The 18,317-nt window shown below is 39.5% G+C and overlaps 1 protein-coding gene across 4 annotated transcripts in view; it reads left to right on the top strand.

Moving 5' to 3' along the window:
* Positions 1-18,317, top strand: part of kif1aa (kinesin family member 1Aa) — a 51,142-nt gene that overhangs the window by 793 nt on the left and 32,032 nt on the right. For 3 of the 4 annotated variants that reach the window (XM_034140920.1, XM_034140922.1, XM_034140921.1), the window contains exons 2-13: positions 1,509-1,676; positions 12,282-12,355; positions 12,494-12,676; positions 12,759-12,824; positions 12,920-13,098; positions 13,664-13,775; positions 14,046-14,123; positions 14,295-14,360; positions 14,448-14,465; positions 14,901-14,979; positions 15,058-15,136; positions 17,090-17,232. In XM_034140920.1, coding sequence (XP_033996811.1) covers positions 1,571-1,676; positions 12,282-12,355; positions 12,494-12,676; positions 12,759-12,824; positions 12,920-13,098; positions 13,664-13,775; positions 14,046-14,123; positions 14,295-14,360; positions 14,448-14,465; positions 14,901-14,979; positions 15,058-15,136; positions 17,090-17,232 — 1,183 coding nt within the window. In that variant the 5' untranslated portion in view covers positions 1,509-1,570. Of the gene's footprint in view, positions 1-1,508; positions 1,677-12,281; positions 12,356-12,493; positions 12,677-12,758; positions 12,825-12,919; positions 13,099-13,663; positions 13,776-14,045; positions 14,124-14,294; positions 14,361-14,447; positions 14,466-14,900; positions 14,980-15,057; positions 15,137-17,089; positions 17,233-18,275; positions 18,315-18,317 lie in introns of all 4 variants that reach the window. The other variant, XM_034140919.1, reaches the window with a different exon arrangement.

Genomic DNA, 18,317 nt, shown 5'->3' on the forward strand with positions numbered 1-18,317 from the left:
TGGCATGAAACATTAGATATATTACATTAGCCTTTGTCGCCGGGAAGATGGTGTCCGCCCAGCTGAGCTGCATCATCAGCTGATGGTCTGAGCACCACTGTGAGATTATGATGAACATGGAGGTTGATGGAGCTAACAGATTATAATGTTATGAATTTGCATTATTGTGTTTTTTATCAAATATATTATGTTGCAGTGGTTGAGCACATGTACAAATTAACCATCTACGTTTTATCTTCATTCTCTCATTTCATATATAAAAAGTTTTCTGAATTATATGACAGATCTTTTATATTCTATCTGTCTATTTGGATTATTAATCTTAATTTGACCTCAGAAAGAAATAGCGTCAGATACTGTTTTTCCCATTGTTACAATCTGCGTACATCTCCCAAATTAAACAGTTTGGGGCCAGGAGAAAAGGGTGTAACAGGAAGCAGGGTGACACAGCAGATTTACAATTATGATGACGGACACATGAGTCACAAAGCATGTACTAACCAGGTACGAACAGACTTTGAATATTTGTGCAACAACTATCAATATCCTAAATCTTGGGCATATTTAAGTGAAAGAAATACATTTTGTCTTATTGATGTGCTATAGGTTATGTTACATTTTAACCATTTGCACCTGAGTCATGCAGTGAAAGCTAATTGTATCATATTGCTCCTTCTTACATCTTATTGATGAAAACATTAAACGATTGTAATCTCATTGCTACAGATGATGAGTCATGCTCAGCCTCAATAGACTGATGTGACACCACCCTCTGAAATCACACAGTGATTTAATGTTCATATTTAGTCTTTAGGAGACAGTATTACGGGTTGTTAATGAAACGTAACTGCTGCAAAGAGCCTGGATTTGTGGCTGGTTTCAGTGCCATTGTCATCCAGAGAAGTAGCCTGACATTTAGCTGCTGCTGCACTTCTTTTGTTACTGCAAGCTTTATTAGCCATCTCCCTCGGCTGTAGCTGACCATGCATGGTCTTTTCATGTTACAGCCACACAGCCCTGCCCTCTCTTTTGTGCTCCTCACGTCAACCATAAGGTGTAATGTTCTACTCTTAAAACTTTAACACTAATGTAAAAAAAGTCCTCGGTTTTTTACGTAACAAAATACAACACATGTCTTGGTGGCATAAGACTGTTGCAGCATGTCATGTATACACGGGATAAGGGCCAGAAATAAGGGGAAACAATGAGAGGAGGAATATTTTTGTAATTTCTTAAATCTTCGCATACTGAGAAAAAGGCACAAAGTTATAACCCATGGGAAATGTTTCTGTTGTTTATGAATAAGTGTCATGCATAAAATTATGTATTTTTATTAATTATACTTCTAATATAATAATCAAACTGGTGACAGTAAATCAATAGTACCATTTTAATTTTTTTATTTCTCTTATGTCTTGCCCCAATCCTCTTCCTACATTTGCATATGATACACACAGATAAAACGAGTAATTGTATATTTTAATTTTTACTATCTGCTTTTTTTACAGACCTGCAGGCCTGACACCTGGGCACTAGAGAAGGCACCTTAAGGTGCTAGACAGAAAGCAGCATGGCAGGGGCCTCTGTGAAGGTGGCGGTGCGTGTCCGCCCCTTCAATTCAAGAGAGATCGGAAAAGATAGCAAATGCATCATTCAGATGACTGGAAACACCACCAGTAAGTATTTCTGTTATATGTGCCCGTTTCATTTGTGTAATGTCTTTCATTTAGGGTTAAACATAGATTGTAAGAACAGTTGCTTCTCACTGCATCCGAAGGGAAGTGGTTTGCAGACGGCACCAAGCTGTAACCTTCTCCAACAGAAGGCCCTTTCTGACCTACTGCTGACCTTGACCTCTGACCCCCCAGTACAAGAGGATTACGGAAAAGATAAATTATTTTTTTAATTGAGTCATTAACAACATGCATTGTGAACAAGCAATACCTATTCCAAGACTATATATCTATATGAGCAGGAAATATATTAAGAATAAGCTTTCATTTCAGGTCTCCAGCTTTCATTGCAGGTCTCCCTTGAAAAAGAGATCTATGATCTCAATGGGACCAATCTGGTTAAATAAAGGTTTGAAATGAAATTTCTTAAAAAGACGACAGACAGTCTGGATGCAACAACTATATGATTAATCGATTATTCTATGGACAGAAAAAGTAATTGGCATTTTTTAATAATTGATTAATTTTTAAACTACTTCGTTATAGCAAATGTGCATGAAATGCTTGCTTTTGGAAATGTATGCTTTTCTCTGTTTGATATCATACACACATTTCAGTTTTGGACAAAATAACATTTCTGACATTGTATATACCAAACCATTAATTCAGTAAATATTTGGCCGATGTTTGTTGCAGTCTTAATTTGAATCTATCTATTGAGAAATGTCATCCTGTTGAGATTTTATGCAAGACAACTTTGTAATTACTCGCAGTTATCAAAATGAAATCCCTTTCACAGTAAATCTCTTGAACGTCATGCTGTAGGTGACATAATCCCGTGCATAGCTGACCTGATATTTATTTAGGGCAAGGTCTGTTATTTGTGGCCAGATTAAGCAAGATAAAAAAAGCTCCTTATTCAACACTTTCAACATCTTTCCTTCTTTTAGAAGTTAATGGAGATATTCAGTTAGCAGATAATAAAATAAAATAAATAACCCATATAATCACTTGTGTACTTGCATAGCTACAGTATACTCTCCTGCAGCCTCCATTTGTTTTTGTGGTCATATGTTGTATGTTTTTAAGTAAAGTTGAGAGCAGCCCACACTCCTTGGGTTATTCAGTGCAGAGTGAGGAGGACTCTGGTTGAGAGGAGACTGGAAGGATACTCGATATGGAGTCTGCTTAGGAAGGTAAAGCCGTTTGTCAATAATGGATGAGGCTTCCTGAAATATTTACCGTTTGGCCTAATTTAGCCGTCTCCCCCCTCCTTCTTTATGTCATGGGTGACTAGACATCCAGCTGGGGAGCTTTTTTGGGCAGACTATTTTATTGATGATTTATTGCTTTTTGTGATGTAGCTCCCTTTTAGACTGAATACTTTCAATCTCCAATTAATGGATCCGATTCATACACAGTCCCTCCAGGATTTCAGTGGAAATCAGATGAGTATTTTGCTGCCAGCTTGTTTCCTTCAGCTGTGTGAATTGAGATCACTGTAATCCAGAGCGACTGTATTTACAGTGAGGATACCAAAGAAATGTCCTTGGAGATGTCCCGTTAGATTCTTTCTGCAATTAGAATTTCTGTTATCACACAAAGTTGGTTTGTTGTTTTCAATTAAGCAAGTAATTGAAGTACATGCAACTTAAAAAAGGCTTGAACTTCAGGTATTGCCACTGTCATGCTAGCATGATGTTTGGTGTTTGTTTGAGTTTTTTTCATTATTTGCAAAATTCACTATCCTATTCTTAAATAGTGTTTGTTAGGAGAACCCCTGGACCCAACACAATGCTGTACTGTGTACTGATGCTTATTCTACTGTATACACAGTCAGTCAGGTCGTCAAAGCACAGCAGGAAATGTAAAACATTTTGGCAACAATTCAAAGTTGACTGCAAAGAAAATACTTGGTACTTGGCTGCTTCTGGCACTTTTTAGAAAAGTAGGTTTTTCTGATCTAATTACAGTCAAATGGTTAGAATAACATATATAAGTAACACAAACATGTGTAAACCTCTTCTCAGGACTGCACCCAAGTCCCTCCTGGAGCTTGTTGACTATTCCCCACATTATAAAACACTTCTACAAGATGGTACATTGATACATTGCAGTGAGTTTCAGGGTAAATGAACATGACATATTTTGAAGAGAAACCCCCAAATAGATCCCTTTATAGACAAAATTAGGTTGGTATGAACAGATGTTATTAGGCCAGGCCACACTTCTGTTTAAATAGTCTCCCTTAAAATCAAAAAATGGGTTTACTAATATGTGAACAGTACCAGAGAACTTGTTGGTCCGACCCACAAGGAGCACAAAGCTGCTCTCAGTGAGCTGCAGGTCTTTCAGCAGATTCTCTTCCAAACTGAGTCAAAGGCTCTGGATGTGGGCTGGAGGCTGGAGGCTGTGAACAGACTGATGTTGTGAAAGAGCCCATTGGTTGCAGTGTCTGGAGGGGGTACAGAGGCAGGGTATAAATGCCTCCTTGTCTTTTGGTACTCTGTGCCGAGGAAACATAGAAGAAGAAGGAGTGTTTTTTTTTCTGTGGGCGTCTCACTCTCTGCTTTGTGCTCTCTGTCACTTAAGAGTGGGTCAATACCCCGGTTCCCACAAAGCAGAGAATGGCAGTAATCTGGTTGTGTGAGAGATCTCCCCTCCCACGCTGGCTTAATTAAGATGCAGGGACAGACCTGCAGAAAAGGAGGCCTCTCTTCAAAGGGCTTTTGATTGCATACAGTATACTCCGTGAATAGATTTAGATTTATATCAGGAAAAACAACTTGTATGAAATATTATTCATGGCCTGACTATCTTTCTCTTCATAAACATCTAATGTATTTTAGGAAAATTGAGTAGATTCATACTTTTTCTTTGAACTTCTATGCAAATTAGCATATTGTATACTACTCCATAATGATAATTTTGGCATAGACATAGACATGTCGTCTTAAAGACTTTGGCTTTATAAACCTGGATAAAAGACCAGCATGAATCAGCAGAGCACACACAGCCAGTGCTGCTGAATATAGCCTCTCCGTGGCTCTGCTCCAGCCTCTGTCAGTGGGTTCACATCCCCTCTGCCAGACCTGCTGACACAGCCACATTTCCTCCTATTGACCGGGGCAGGTCAGCCGTGAGAGTCTGAGCAGCATCACACTCACACTCATGAAGACAACATGCCATTCCAGGATGCTGAAAATATGATGTATAACAGCTCAAATGAAACTGGAGCAGATAATCACCAATTTAATAGGAACAAGGAGTTGGTCATCACTGACTGTTATAGAGACAAGCATAAGTGTGGTTTAGTCAAATACTACTAAACTTGTTTTATTGAATTTTTTGGGGTCTCAGATTTGGATTGCCAGTGACTGCTTCTTCGTAATTATTGTGCACATGACATTAAAGAACCTGAAGTGAATCGAGTGTGTTCATAGCAGTATATCGCACCTGCTGAAAATAGAAGGCAGACACTTTGCAATACAGTACTTTAGTATACTTTAGTTTACTTTAGTTTACTTTAGTTTACAGTACTTTGCAGTACATTCAAATATATACAGTATATTTATTTTTTCAAATTCCCATACAAAAGAAAAAGAATGCACTAATGTTGTATTAACATATGGAAAACACTTGCGATCCTCAAATAATTAGAAGCTATTTTTTAGGCAAATATCAGGTACCAGATTTAAAAATCTTAATATGTGCTCATGTTATTGTTTTCTTGTATATGTTTACAATTAATAATTCAAGTGTTTTTGCACTACTTGTTGGACAAATCAAGAAATATTACCATGTCAACAAGGAATTTCAAACATTCAGATTTTCTGTCTTTCAGATAGTTAATGTTCAAACATTCCAATAAATAGTTGGCATATTATTTGAGAAAGAAAATAACAGTTAATGGGAGCCCCACTAACATCCAACTATCGGCTGGCAAGGATTATAAGCAAAACTACAGACTGCATGATACTATGTTAGAGCACCAGTGTCAAGTCTGTGGTGTCTGTTTTCAGTCATTAATTCATGCTAAGTGGCTGAAGCATTCTGCCATTCCACATAGTTCACTTAACAAGGTTAAAGCATGTTTCCATTTATTCTACATAGTCTATTTGTCTATTCTTTTTTGGATGGATTGAATTTTGGGTATTAATATCACATTTTGGGTAGCAGGCTCATAAAATCTGAAAAATGTGCATAACATTTTTTTGACTCATTGTTTCCCTTATGAGAAGTGGTGATTTGTGCTGTAAAGACTATAACCCTAACTCTGAAGATGAAGATCAGTGGTCTGCTTTACATGACATATTAGATTCCTGTGTTGTGAGCACACCTTTGGAAGGGTTGATTTTGAATCCCGTCTAATTACATGACTTCTAGACCTGGCGTTATCTATAAAGTCAACATTTCCATTGTTTAAAAAGAGAAGACAGGTAGTAAAAGGAGTGTGATGAAGATGGGAGACGTGCTGTGCAGAGTTCCCGTTAGCCGGTAATTACCGGACAATGACCGGTAAAATATGCTGAAGTCCGGCAAATCTAAATCTCTCCGGTCAAAATGTCCGGTCAAAATAATTTTCCCTTAGCGCAATACCGCATCAGTTGCGCCACTTATGTGACAGACAAGAATAGTATGTGACAGACAAAAGAGTATGTGACAGACAAAAATTGTCAATTCTAATGTCTAACACTTAATGTGGAGAAAGAGATGTCCTGTATGGGTTGATTGTGCGTTGATCTGTTGGTAATGCCTCGGGGTTCCGGTGGGCATGTAAACAAATGCATAATGCTGCGCTATACTTTGTGGCCTCATCCGGTTGCATAGCGACGCTTATTGTTTAGGTGTCTTTTAACAAGCAGGTAGTCATATCATTAGCTAGAACTAGCTAGATCTGATCGATATGGACATAAATGCGAGTAAAGTCTAATCTGACAGGAGAGAGAGATCGGCTGCTGCTGACGAGTCGACACGCAGCTCTGCATGATCCCCTGCAGCGGCGAGCAGAGCAAAACACACTTCAGGTTAGAAAATCACACGTAGCTATTTTAATTACCTCTCAAACTACCTAAACTAGTTATAGATATGTTTAGTTTTACTGTCGGGTCACTCATTACTGGATCCGCGAGCTGCATGATACTGACGGGCTGTCAGGAGAAGGAGAGAGCGCTCCGTTTATTATTCCCGCGTTTTTGTAAATTACTGTACACTTTTGAATAATGTAGTTAATCTACTATAATTAGTTTGTTTAATGTCGAATCATATCAATTTGTTTTAAAGCTCAATAAATAACAAAGAAGACCTTTAACCGGCACTTATCTAATTTTGTCCGGAAGATTTCAACTTTAACGGACATGTTGACCGGCAAAAAAATATTCTAACGGGAACTCTGGTGCTGTGTGCTCAAAGTGGCCTCAGGTGGGGATTACTGTGACACGCAGGCTGTGACCGCTTAGAACGTCAGCAAGGCCGCTCAGTGCAATTATAAAAGGAAGCTCTTTCCCACGTCTCACCGTAACACTCATACATTCTGCCCAGATCTGCCATTCTAAAGTCATTACCTTCTCTGAGAGCGAGGCGCTTCGCTTTCCGGTGCTGGAGGTATGGGAGGGGGCTCGTGTTGTATGAATCATACCGCAATCAGAGATGAGTAAGCAAGGAAGGGATGTCTTACTGCATCTGGGTAAGAGTCAGATCTTGATTTTTTTTAGAGGTTTGGTTAGGTAATCTGTCCATTTTCCTTTTTTCAATTGGGTTTATTTGACATCTTTATTCTCTTATAGAAGCCAGATTCAATAGAACGAGGTCAGCGTTATTCACCAAGAAACCCAATCAATTTATTTTCTGTCTTCACCACGTGGCAGCTTGAGACCTTGAAGGACCTTCATTCATTCAGCTGTGTTAGATAAATCCAGTTTATACAGTATGCACACCTATAGAGGCCTTTTACAGTGGGTCTTTAAACACCAGGTTTTCATCAATAATGGAAGGGTTGTTGTGTGTTAATCTGCATATCAGAAAGGTAGTATTAAAACAAAAGTAATCGATTGTGAGTGGTCTGGCTTTGTAATTGGAACAGGTAACAAGGGGGAACATCAACACGGAGGGATTAATAACCATTGCTTGTTAAATGTTCGCTGTTCTGTCAATTCTAAGACATTATTAAGGTCTAACTGGATTTTGTAGTGATGTCTGATGTCACAACACATTACCAGTGTTTCCCCTAGGTTTACTGCCTTGGCAGGGTGTTGCTCGGGTACCCCCCCAACGGGCGGGTGCCCCGAATCTTTTTTTTGATTTTCTTTTTTTTTTAATCCTCTGGAGCAGAGAGGAGCTGTGGATTATTGTTATTGTTATCGTACAGTAACAAAGTACTTGTACATTCAAAAGTAATAAAGTACAGTGTTACACTGTATTGCTTTTATTCAAACTGTATTCCCTTCTTATCATGTAGCCTACACTTCTTCCTTTCATTGATACATTTAAATCACCTGACTACAGCATATAACATACCTGCTGCAACCCTGTGCTGCTTCTCTCTGCCTCATCCTCTATTGCTGGAGGCAGCTCCACCTCATCTGATCTCTGATATGAAAGCAATCGTGTTATGATCATATTGAGCTATTGGTGTGAGTCTAACATTAAACAAGCAGTCTGCTTGTCATACATTGCTGACGATACATTTTAAGAGGCAATTTGTTGAGTCACTGCCGCTAAATGCCGGTAGCATCAAGCTAGCAAATCCTGCATTAGCCTCACATCAACAGGTGCAGAACATCCAATTATCCTGAGCTAATTTACTGAATAAACCAACTCACATCTCCTGTCTTTTTTTTCACCCAACTCATTAGACTATTCTTCTGCTGGCGTTTCATTGTTGTTTTCTCTGTCAAATTCAATACTGTAGTTCAAAACCGCGGTACCTGCTCACCATCTGTGAGCTATTTTTAGAATGCGCACACGTTCGTTGTCGCGTTCGCGCGCGTCCACCTCATGGATGAATAGAGTGGCGATGTCCCTCCCCTTCCGGTGGACCTCCATGGGACCTTATTTCGGAAAAATTATGTATTGAAGTCAATGGAGAGAGAAAGATTATCTTTCGATCCCGTTTGAATTGTGCCACGAATTACACATATGATGTTTGTCAATTTAAAAGATAATTTTGCAAGTCAAAAAAAAAAAAGTGTCGTAAAACTGTGAAGTAACACATTTGTTTGTGTGAAACGCTCAATGAACTACATCTCTGGTCTCACAGAACAACTCACGTCACCAAGATGGCCGTCACTACTGTCTTGTCAACAAAACGATTGACTACCCTCACTATCACCACAATGAAACACGTCCTGAAGAAAGTCATACAAAGCTGCCTGCCTGCCTTCCTTTGATTCTCTCTGAACTGCCTGGTCTTTTTAATGTTTAATGTCAACCATTTGTGCAGATAGCATGAAGTAGAGAAGATCGCTAGCGTTAGCGTTAGCATTTCTCCCCCGGGCTTAAATTGTGTGTTATAGAATGATCACACCGGTGTGACAGTACTCTTCAAAGGGTTCACGAAATATGACTACTACTCTTACTGTTTAACATTTTGGGTTACTTAATGTTACTTCATGTTAAGGCTAATACAAATGACAAGGCTGTAATGCTAACTAACGTGCTAGCTACTAGCTAGCTTGATCCAGACACTCCTAGTCCTTTCATCAGACGGGAAGCGAAAGAACGAGCAAGACCCATTGCTGGTATGAACAACCTGGTACTAAGCACACAGGCATCTTGTTAAAGTTATCTTATCTTAGCTATCTCTTAGCTATCTCTTAGTGGAGGAAAACAATTGTGACATCACTTACGCGACTCTGGGATTTGTAGTCTTTCTAGTTGCGTATTTTTCATAGTCTTATATTTCAACAGTTTTACGACAAACTGTGACTTTTTTGACATGGAAATGATTTTTTAAGATTGACAAACATCATATGTGTAATTCATGGCACAATTCAAACGGGATCGAAAGATAAGTTTTCTCTCTCCATTGACTTCAATACATTATTTTTCCGAAATAAGGTCCCATGGGGCGGAAGTAGATGGGCGTGACTTCGCCACTCTATAATAAGAACGGTCCACCTGGGCAGGCTGTGTGTGTCCTTCTCCTCCGTGACGATAACGGCTTGAGGTTAAAAAATAATAATAAACGAATTTGAAACTGGGGGGGGGGGACACAAACGGGCAGACAGCAGAGCTCGGGGCAATAATGCAGATTTGTTTGACTTTTTTACACTTTGTTGTTCTCCTCCTTTCCTCCGCTCTTGTCTCTGATTGTGAGTGTGTGCATTCGTGTGTGTGGGGGGGGCGGAGCCCCGCCCTTCAGAAACAGCGGAGGGAGAATGTGAATACGCAAAGCAGTGGACACTGAAACATGCACATACATTGGATAAATAACATAGGCGTTTAGTTTATTTAATAAAAGAGCACATGTTCAATGTGAAAAGTGACCGTAGATAGATTACTTAAGTTGCAATTTGGTGCTATATATATATATATATATTTTTTTTTAATTAAAAAAAAACAAACAAAAAAACAAACACCTTGAATTTCAGGCGCAGCGCCCCGCCAAGACAATGGCAGGGGAAACACTGCATTACTGTAAAAGACCATTTGCGGCAGGAGACAGTGCACAGTAGGGGAAATGAGCAGAATGGAAAACATTTGTAGCTAATTGATTCGGTGGCTGTGGTTAGCATCACACGTCATGTATTTAATAACAATTATAAGTGTGGAATTTAGATAATTATGGAAGAGGTAATGGTGTGTAAGCTGTAGTACGTCTGTGTTCACATTTGGCCGTGTGCCAGGCTACCTGCTCACATCATGTCGGTAAATGAGGCCTCATCTTTCTGTCATAGGCCTGAAACCGGAAACCTGGGTCGGTCTCACTGGCCTATATTTCATAGTTGCAAACACAGTGGATGTGTAGAAAGGAAATAACAGTGTGTACAGTAACATGGGAGAGTACTTGAGAGCCCTGGGCCTTTCCCTCTATTATTGACCGCCTGTGCATTAGCAGAGAAAATGGTGTCTGGAGCTCTGGGAGCAGGAGGAGCATCTGAGAGCTGGCATCACCAGACCACAGCAGATATATTCTTCCTGTGTGGGCACAATACCATCTGCTGCAATATTCATATAAAGAACTTGATTTCATTACTTGAGTATGATAGTTACCTTTAGAAATAACAACCTATTTTTGATCACGTATTTTGCCTTTAAGTAAATATAGTAAACTACAATTGTCTTTAAATGATTAGAGTGAATACACAGTGGGCTCATTACACAGGCTGTATTTGTTTTTAAAAGCATTTTTCTACTGAACCGTCATTGTTTTTGCAGATTGTCTCTATGAATATAATTCAATTATCATTTATTGTCATTCTGCGACACAGGATTGCACAATCAACTCTAGTTGTAGTCCTTTCACACTACACCAGAACAATGTGTCGTAAGAAAACTGATCAAAATCTGTAGTGAATTCATGTAAAGCTTTTTTTGAATTTGCCAAGTTGTCAGAACAAACCTATTATTCCAGAATTTAAACCTGGGCAAGTGAGTGAAACTTAAAGTGAATGAGCAGATTACAGAGCAGACATATCTAATATAGAGATTTGATCACAGTGATCATTGTCTAGGCGTATAGGGGATGTAAATATACCAGAAAAATAATATAAGAGCATCAGATTCTCTGATAAAAGAAAAAAAAGGACTCACCATCATTTATCAATAATAAAAATACCCATAATAATTATGGTGATTTAAAGTGAATAATATATTATATATTTGTTTCTGTTTGAGTGTAACATTGAGGGTCTAATGGCTGATTCGTCTCATTTGGATTGGTGATGATCAGACACCTGTGCCTTACATAGACTTATTATACCAGCACCTCTCTGACAGTCTATCCTCAATGGATTTAATATGATTCACTGAAGTCGAACACTTCTGGAGGCTCACAGAGGAACGCTGTGTCTGATGAACTGCAGCTCAGAGCGGAGGATGGTTTCTCACTGAAACTGTTGAAAGACGAACTGAGCCTGACACGCTGAGTCTGAGCGGGCCTGAAATGGCCCCAGGTAGAGAGGGAACCTGGCAGCAGCATGGCCCCTAATCCAGCACCGCCATCAGGCCTACTTTAACATGTTAAAGAAGGAAGAAAGGATAGCCGTTCATGTTTTGGTTTGAAATGAGTATTACAGCATTTTGGATCAAATGCTCACATACAAATATTTTGTAGATTCTATTTGATATTGATGTATTAAATATGTATTGTATTAACTGTAATATTAACATATTTTTTTGATACAAATTGAGAATTGATGGTATTTTGTTTGCAAAAATATGCAATCATGAGCTCATGCTGATATACCAGGATCTATTTCAGTCCCTGCTAGCACCTACAGTGGGGGACAATGTGTTTCTCAGTTTCTAGTCCCAAAACTGCAGTGTGAGCCCAAACAGTAAGTGACTGTTGGTTCAGAAAGAGGAGGCGCCGAGGGCTTTTCCCGTTCTGCTAGCACAACAGATTCAGTTTCACATGTAACTCGTGTTCCTTGTCCTGTCTTTCAGCCATCGTCAACCCCAAGCAGGCCAAAGACAACAAGAGCTTCAACTTTGATTACTCCTACTGGTCCCATACCTCGGTAACTTTTCCTGCACCCCCACTGCGCACAGACACTCTGACAAAGACACATTTGCATCTCAATGAATCACCATATGTCAGGTCTGTCAGGTTTATGAGAAAGTTAAAGATGTGGCTGAATATTGATCCCTCTCCACAGCCAGAGGACATCAATTATGCCTCCCAGGTGCAAGTGTACAAAGACATCGGAGAGGAAATGTTGCTGCACGCGTTCGAGGGATACAACGTCTGCATCTTTGCTTACGGGCAGACAGGCTCTGGCAAGTCCTACACCATGATGGGGAAGCAGGACGTCAAGGACCAACAAGGAATCATTCCCCTGGTACACACTCCCTGGGATTACTTTAGACGTCCTGATTTGAAATGTCTCAGCATTGTGGTAATGTCTTGTCTTCTTCTTCCAGCTGTGTGAAGATCTTTTCACTAAGTTCAATGACAATGGAGACAATAGCAAGTCATATTCTGTGGAGGTAAGTGTGTGACTAATGCTAATACACTAAAGCAGATACAGGTATACTGTCTGTGCTGTAACACATGTTTAATCAAATATTATGAATCTGAACAGGTAAGCTACATGGAAATCTACTGTGAACGTGTGCGGGACTTACTGAACCCCAAGAACAAAGGAAACCTGCGAGTGCGAGAACATCCTCTGATGGGGCCCTATGTGGAGGATCTGTCCAAGCTGGCTGTCACCTCCTACAACGACATCCAGGACCTCATGGACTCTGGCAACAAGGCCAGGTGACCCAGCTGTGTTTTCATTCAGTCCCTTCACTCGCTGTGTTTCCTCCTACCTGTAGTGCTATTTATTATTCTTGATGTTTGGCTGTGATTTGCTGAGTGTTGGAGATAGTTTTGCCTTCTCTCCAATATAATGGAACCAGATGACACTCGTGATTTCTGGATAGAAACGTTGCTGTTGAGTTTTTCGAAAAAAGGTTTTTTAGACAGAGAATATCTCAACCCACTTGATGACTAGCAGTACAGGTCAGATGAAAAATATGTATCTGTTCCTTTTTTAAGTCCTACATCCAACATCACAAATAACAAAGACATTTTGGCTGAGATAGAGGAGAGGAAATATAAATCTGTTTATAATGTATGCAATGTTTGAGCTGATTATTCTACATATCTGTCCTTTCAATGTTGTGTCTTTGATAGGTTTATCAGACGTACAATAGCTAATAAGCAGCAGGACTTGTAATTTGCTCTGTCATTGTAAGAGTCACATTCTCTTTCTGCACAAATGTGGAGTGAACAAATGCTTGCTGCACACACTGATGAAATGTCTTCTCTGTGTGTGCAGGACTGTGGCTGCCACCAACATGAATGAGACAAGCAGCCGCTCTCATGCCGTCTTTAACATCATATTCACTCAGAAACGCCTCGATGCTGAGACTGATAACACCACTGAGAAGGTACACCTTTATCACACCCTCACAGGATGTATTTAACATTCAGCTGCTGCCTCTGCTTATCTATGAGCTGATTGATGACTCTGATTTAAATCTTGTCGTAAATTGGAAATCAATAATCGCATGAAGGTCATACTGTAGACGATAAGGTAACAGATGTTTTTTTAATGAGAGCCGTCTCTGGATAAAGATGAATAGCTGTAGCTTTTTTGTTGTCAGCTAATGTGTTGGAGTTTATTTATTAGAGTCTTTTTATCGCATGCTCTGTTGCAGGTCAGCAAAATCAGTCTGGTGGATTTGGCTGGCAGTGAGAGGGCAGACTCTACTGGAGCCAAAGGGACCAGGCTTAAGGTGAGATGTTTGAATGAAATGCATTTTGGATGTATAAATACAGAAACACACATTACTACATTTCGTTGCCTATGGGAAACAGATCACTATGACTACAGTACATCCATATTAAAGCAGTTTATCAGTATATTTAGAAGAAAATACTATACTCTGCTTCTTGCTTTATCACAGGAAGGAGCAAATATCAATAAATCTCTCACTACACTGGGGAAAGTCATCTCTGCTTTGGCAGAAGTGGTATGTATTATATCTGAGCATTGTTTATAATATAAGATAAAGCAGTTTTTTGATACATGATTTCATTGTACTGTCTGCTTCCTTTAGGACTCTGGGTCAAACAAAGTAAGTTATTCTATTTTTCTACTTAAAGTATTTAGTAATAGTATTGAATTTATTGTTTTTCTTAACCAAAAATGAAGCCCTGAGAGGAATGTAAGAAAAATATATCCAGTGATTAAATGTATAGGTCTAATAAAAAAAAATTATTTTGTGTTTAGGACTTAGGAAAAAGTGAGAATAAGGTTTTTAAATGTTTTAGTCTTATTTAGTGGGGCGATTTCAAGCTCTTGTGGCAAATATAAGTATTACAACAACAAACACAAAAGAGTATCCTGGAAAATATTAGTTTCACCTGTTCTCAAGTTATAAACACACAGGAGAACATTTTCAGCTCAGACTTAAATAGATCTCTATATGTTCCTCTCTTGCCTCTCAGGGCTTTGATATAAATACCAATATATATATTGATTTTTACTTTGCGTTTTAATTGAATAACAGAACAAAAAGAAGAAGAAAGTGGAACACCACATCCCCTACAGAGATTCAGTTTTGACCTGGCTACTGAGAGAAAATTTGGGTATGAACACATTATTTATTTGCTCTTAATGATATTATTTCTAAACTGAGACTAAAGTGTGAATCTTCACCGTGTCAGGGGGGAATTCTCGTACTGCCATGGTTGCTGCCCTGAGTCCGGCTGACATCAATTATGACGAGACCCTCAGCACACTCAGGTAGAGAACATTTGTCTGCGTCTGTCTCCCTTCCACACAGCGGCTGAATGTGGCTCTAAAGGACACTGATGCCAGTGAGACAAAGTGTTGCGTAACACGTTCCCATGCATCAGTTTCTCACATCAAACACCCTTCATGGGTAGGAGCTGCAGGACCTGTGGATGTGTGATATAGTATGGATTTGAATTTGTTATAGGGTATAATATTATAATATACGTCTAATAAGAGTACATCTATTTTTAGTTTTGTTTTAGTTTTGACTTTTCAGTTAAATGTTAGTTTATTGTTTTTGCTATTGGTTTCATTTTCATCCATCATACTTTAGTCAGAACTATGTGGCTACATATACCAAAGCAATATACAATACATAAAGAACAGTGAAGGCATGATTTTCAAATATTTCGGAATCAACTTGAGTCCTTTTTCACCGACACACTCAAATGAACATTAGACCTGAGCTGAATCTCTCGGTTAAATGGTATTTGTTCTACAAAATGATGTAAATGATTGTCTGGTATATAATTCTACAAGACGTGTAAAATAATAGAGAATAATTGTGAGGGAATCGCAGCATAGCGCCATCTCCTGGAATGTCAGGTCGCTTTAATTGCTGTGGTTTGACGCCACTTGAGTTGACGGAATTTCACTCTGTCTACTTTTTTCGGTCGTGTTATTTTATTATAGCTAAAAAACGAACCAGGCATTACTGTTTTAGTTTAGTTTTAAATGTTTAGGTTTAGTTTTAATATTTTAGTTTCTTTTTTAGCTTTTGTTTCAGTTGACGATAATAGCTCAGAGGCCTGTACGACGAAGCCGGATTTTCTCTTAGCGGGCTAACTTCAGGGAAAACTCGGGGCTTCTGGTCCTACGACGCTGGTTCTCTTTTTAGCGGGCTAGATCTCCATGGTAACTTATGCTGAGCGGTTAGGTTGCAGGCTAAGAGATCAAGTCAGTGAAAGCACTGCCTGCTGACCAATCAGAGCTCAGTGTGCGGAGTTTAAAGCGATCAATTCATATTACAGGAGAAAGGAAATACAGAAAAACTGCCGTTGCAGGAAAGACGGCCGGCAAAAATCAACTGACTGTGTGAACGTGAACATTAATAGAATATCACCTCCCATCTTCAGAGCAATCTGACTATTATAACATTAGCGTTAAGAAAGCTTACTTAAATATCTGCCACGACATAAGTAACCGGATCAGAGTAACATTACGTACAGTCCGCGGCACTGTGAGTGCAGACGGCGATGTGTCCCATTATCATTCATATCATATCACATCATACTGTATCATATATTTCCTTATCTGAGTCAGCTTCTTGAGCCGTATCTGGCCGTGCAACACTCACAGTGTCACATACTGTATGCAGAAGTATTATTTTAAGCAACACATTAAGTTGACAAAACACTCGAGTCAAATGTAATTAAAGTCAGATCGTGTCTTAGACGGGGCAGTGATATCATAAACCTGTTAATGTACGCATTCAAACACTTTTTCTTTTACCAGCTGTATTCACCTTGCAGGTGCAGCTATGTGGCTTTTATCCTGGATAAAGTCTTTAAGTCATGGATGTTTAAAGTTTAACTTCTTCATATTTGTCTAATATTATAGTTGACTTTTCATTCAGGAAGTATGACGCTGCGCTGTCAGTACGCTTGTCCATGTTTGTGATTGGTCGAATGCTCCAAATACCACCCCTTTCATGTGAACGCGCACCTAACTAGATAGGACACGGCTGGCTTGAGCGATCCATTTGATAACCAGCGTCGTAGGACCGTTTAGCGAGAGCGCGTATGTTTTGCATTAGGCCAACCGGCTAACTCAAACATATCCAGGTTATGTTGAACCGGCTTCGTCGTACAGGCCTCTGGTGTGTGTGTGTGTGTTTGTGTTACTTACGTTTTGTCCATCACCTGTGTCACATGCTCAATGGCCCCTCCCTTATTTCCGCAGGTATGCAGACCGAGCAAAACAGATTCGCTGCAACGCTGTGATCAACGAGGACCCCAACAACCGGCTGGTGCGCGAGCTGAAGGAGGAGGTGTCCCGTCTGAAAGACCTCCTCTGCTCCCAGGGCCTGGGGGACATCATCGACTGTAAGAGACATCATTTATTAGTTGATATGATCATTAGTGCTATCTCTAGATTTACCTTTTAAATCCTTTTGTTAAGATGCAAACTATTTTCAATGATACTCTGTGATTCTTATCACCAAGCAAATGAAGAGCCAGTGCAGAACAAACACTGTAAAGACATGAATGGAGATGGACACATGCTGATGCTCTATAGACTGCATTGAGACCAGAATGGGCAAAATGCAGTTAACGCCCATGTTGTGGCAAAAACAGGCAGGACAGGAAATAGTATGGACAGGGTTACAGGCTGATCTTTGCTCCCAGGGGTCTATGTTCCCCAGTTCAATGTTCTGTTCATATAAATTACGTTATCAGTTTTTGAAACAATGTTATGTTATATATTAATTTATAACATGATGTCATGTTTTTATATCAGTTAGAAGACAGAGGTGAAGTGTGAGTGTGCTAGTCTGGTTTCAGCTGAGGTAGCATTAAGCCAAATTGTTGGAATACTAAATGAAAGGCCACAAGGAGAACAGAAAACCTCTGTAATGAGTTCCCACTATATTCCATGTCATATTAAGTGAATACAGAGCTGGGGAACATCTTTCAGGTTTCCCATTGTGTTTTTTATAGAGCGGGGGGGAACATAGGACCCTGGGAGAATAGGGGTGACCTCGTTACAAGGGTGATTTTCTGGAGCTTGTACCTCAGGCTAGCTAGCGTTAGAATGTGTAAGAAGGTCTTTTGGAGGTGAGGAGTTTGAAATTGTGGGCAATAACATGGAGGGTCTAATGGAAAGATGCTCTTCAGGTGCATTAGGGTAAATGTATCTATTTTATTCAAACAGCACAAAAAGTATATTCACTTTGTCTTCTTCTTCATTGAATGACAGAGGTGTGAATTCTGGTCTACCTGTAAATGAAAGAGATATGTTACATTCGAACACATCTAGTCAAAACGGTGTTTATGTTCCCCAGCAACTTAAAGAGAATATCAGAATCCATGAATATTCTTTAAGGTGTCACGCTGTCTGTTTTTCTCTTCCTCTTCTCTTCTCCCAGCGTACCGAGCGTCTGGTGCTGACATTGAGGGTTTGAAATGTG

The sequence above is a fragment of the Trematomus bernacchii genome, unplaced genomic scaffold, assembly GCF_902827165.1.
Source record: "Trematomus bernacchii unplaced genomic scaffold, fTreBer1.1, whole genome shotgun sequence".
In the NCBI taxonomy this organism is placed as follows: domain Eukaryota; kingdom Metazoa; phylum Chordata; class Actinopteri; order Perciformes; family Nototheniidae; genus Trematomus; species Trematomus bernacchii.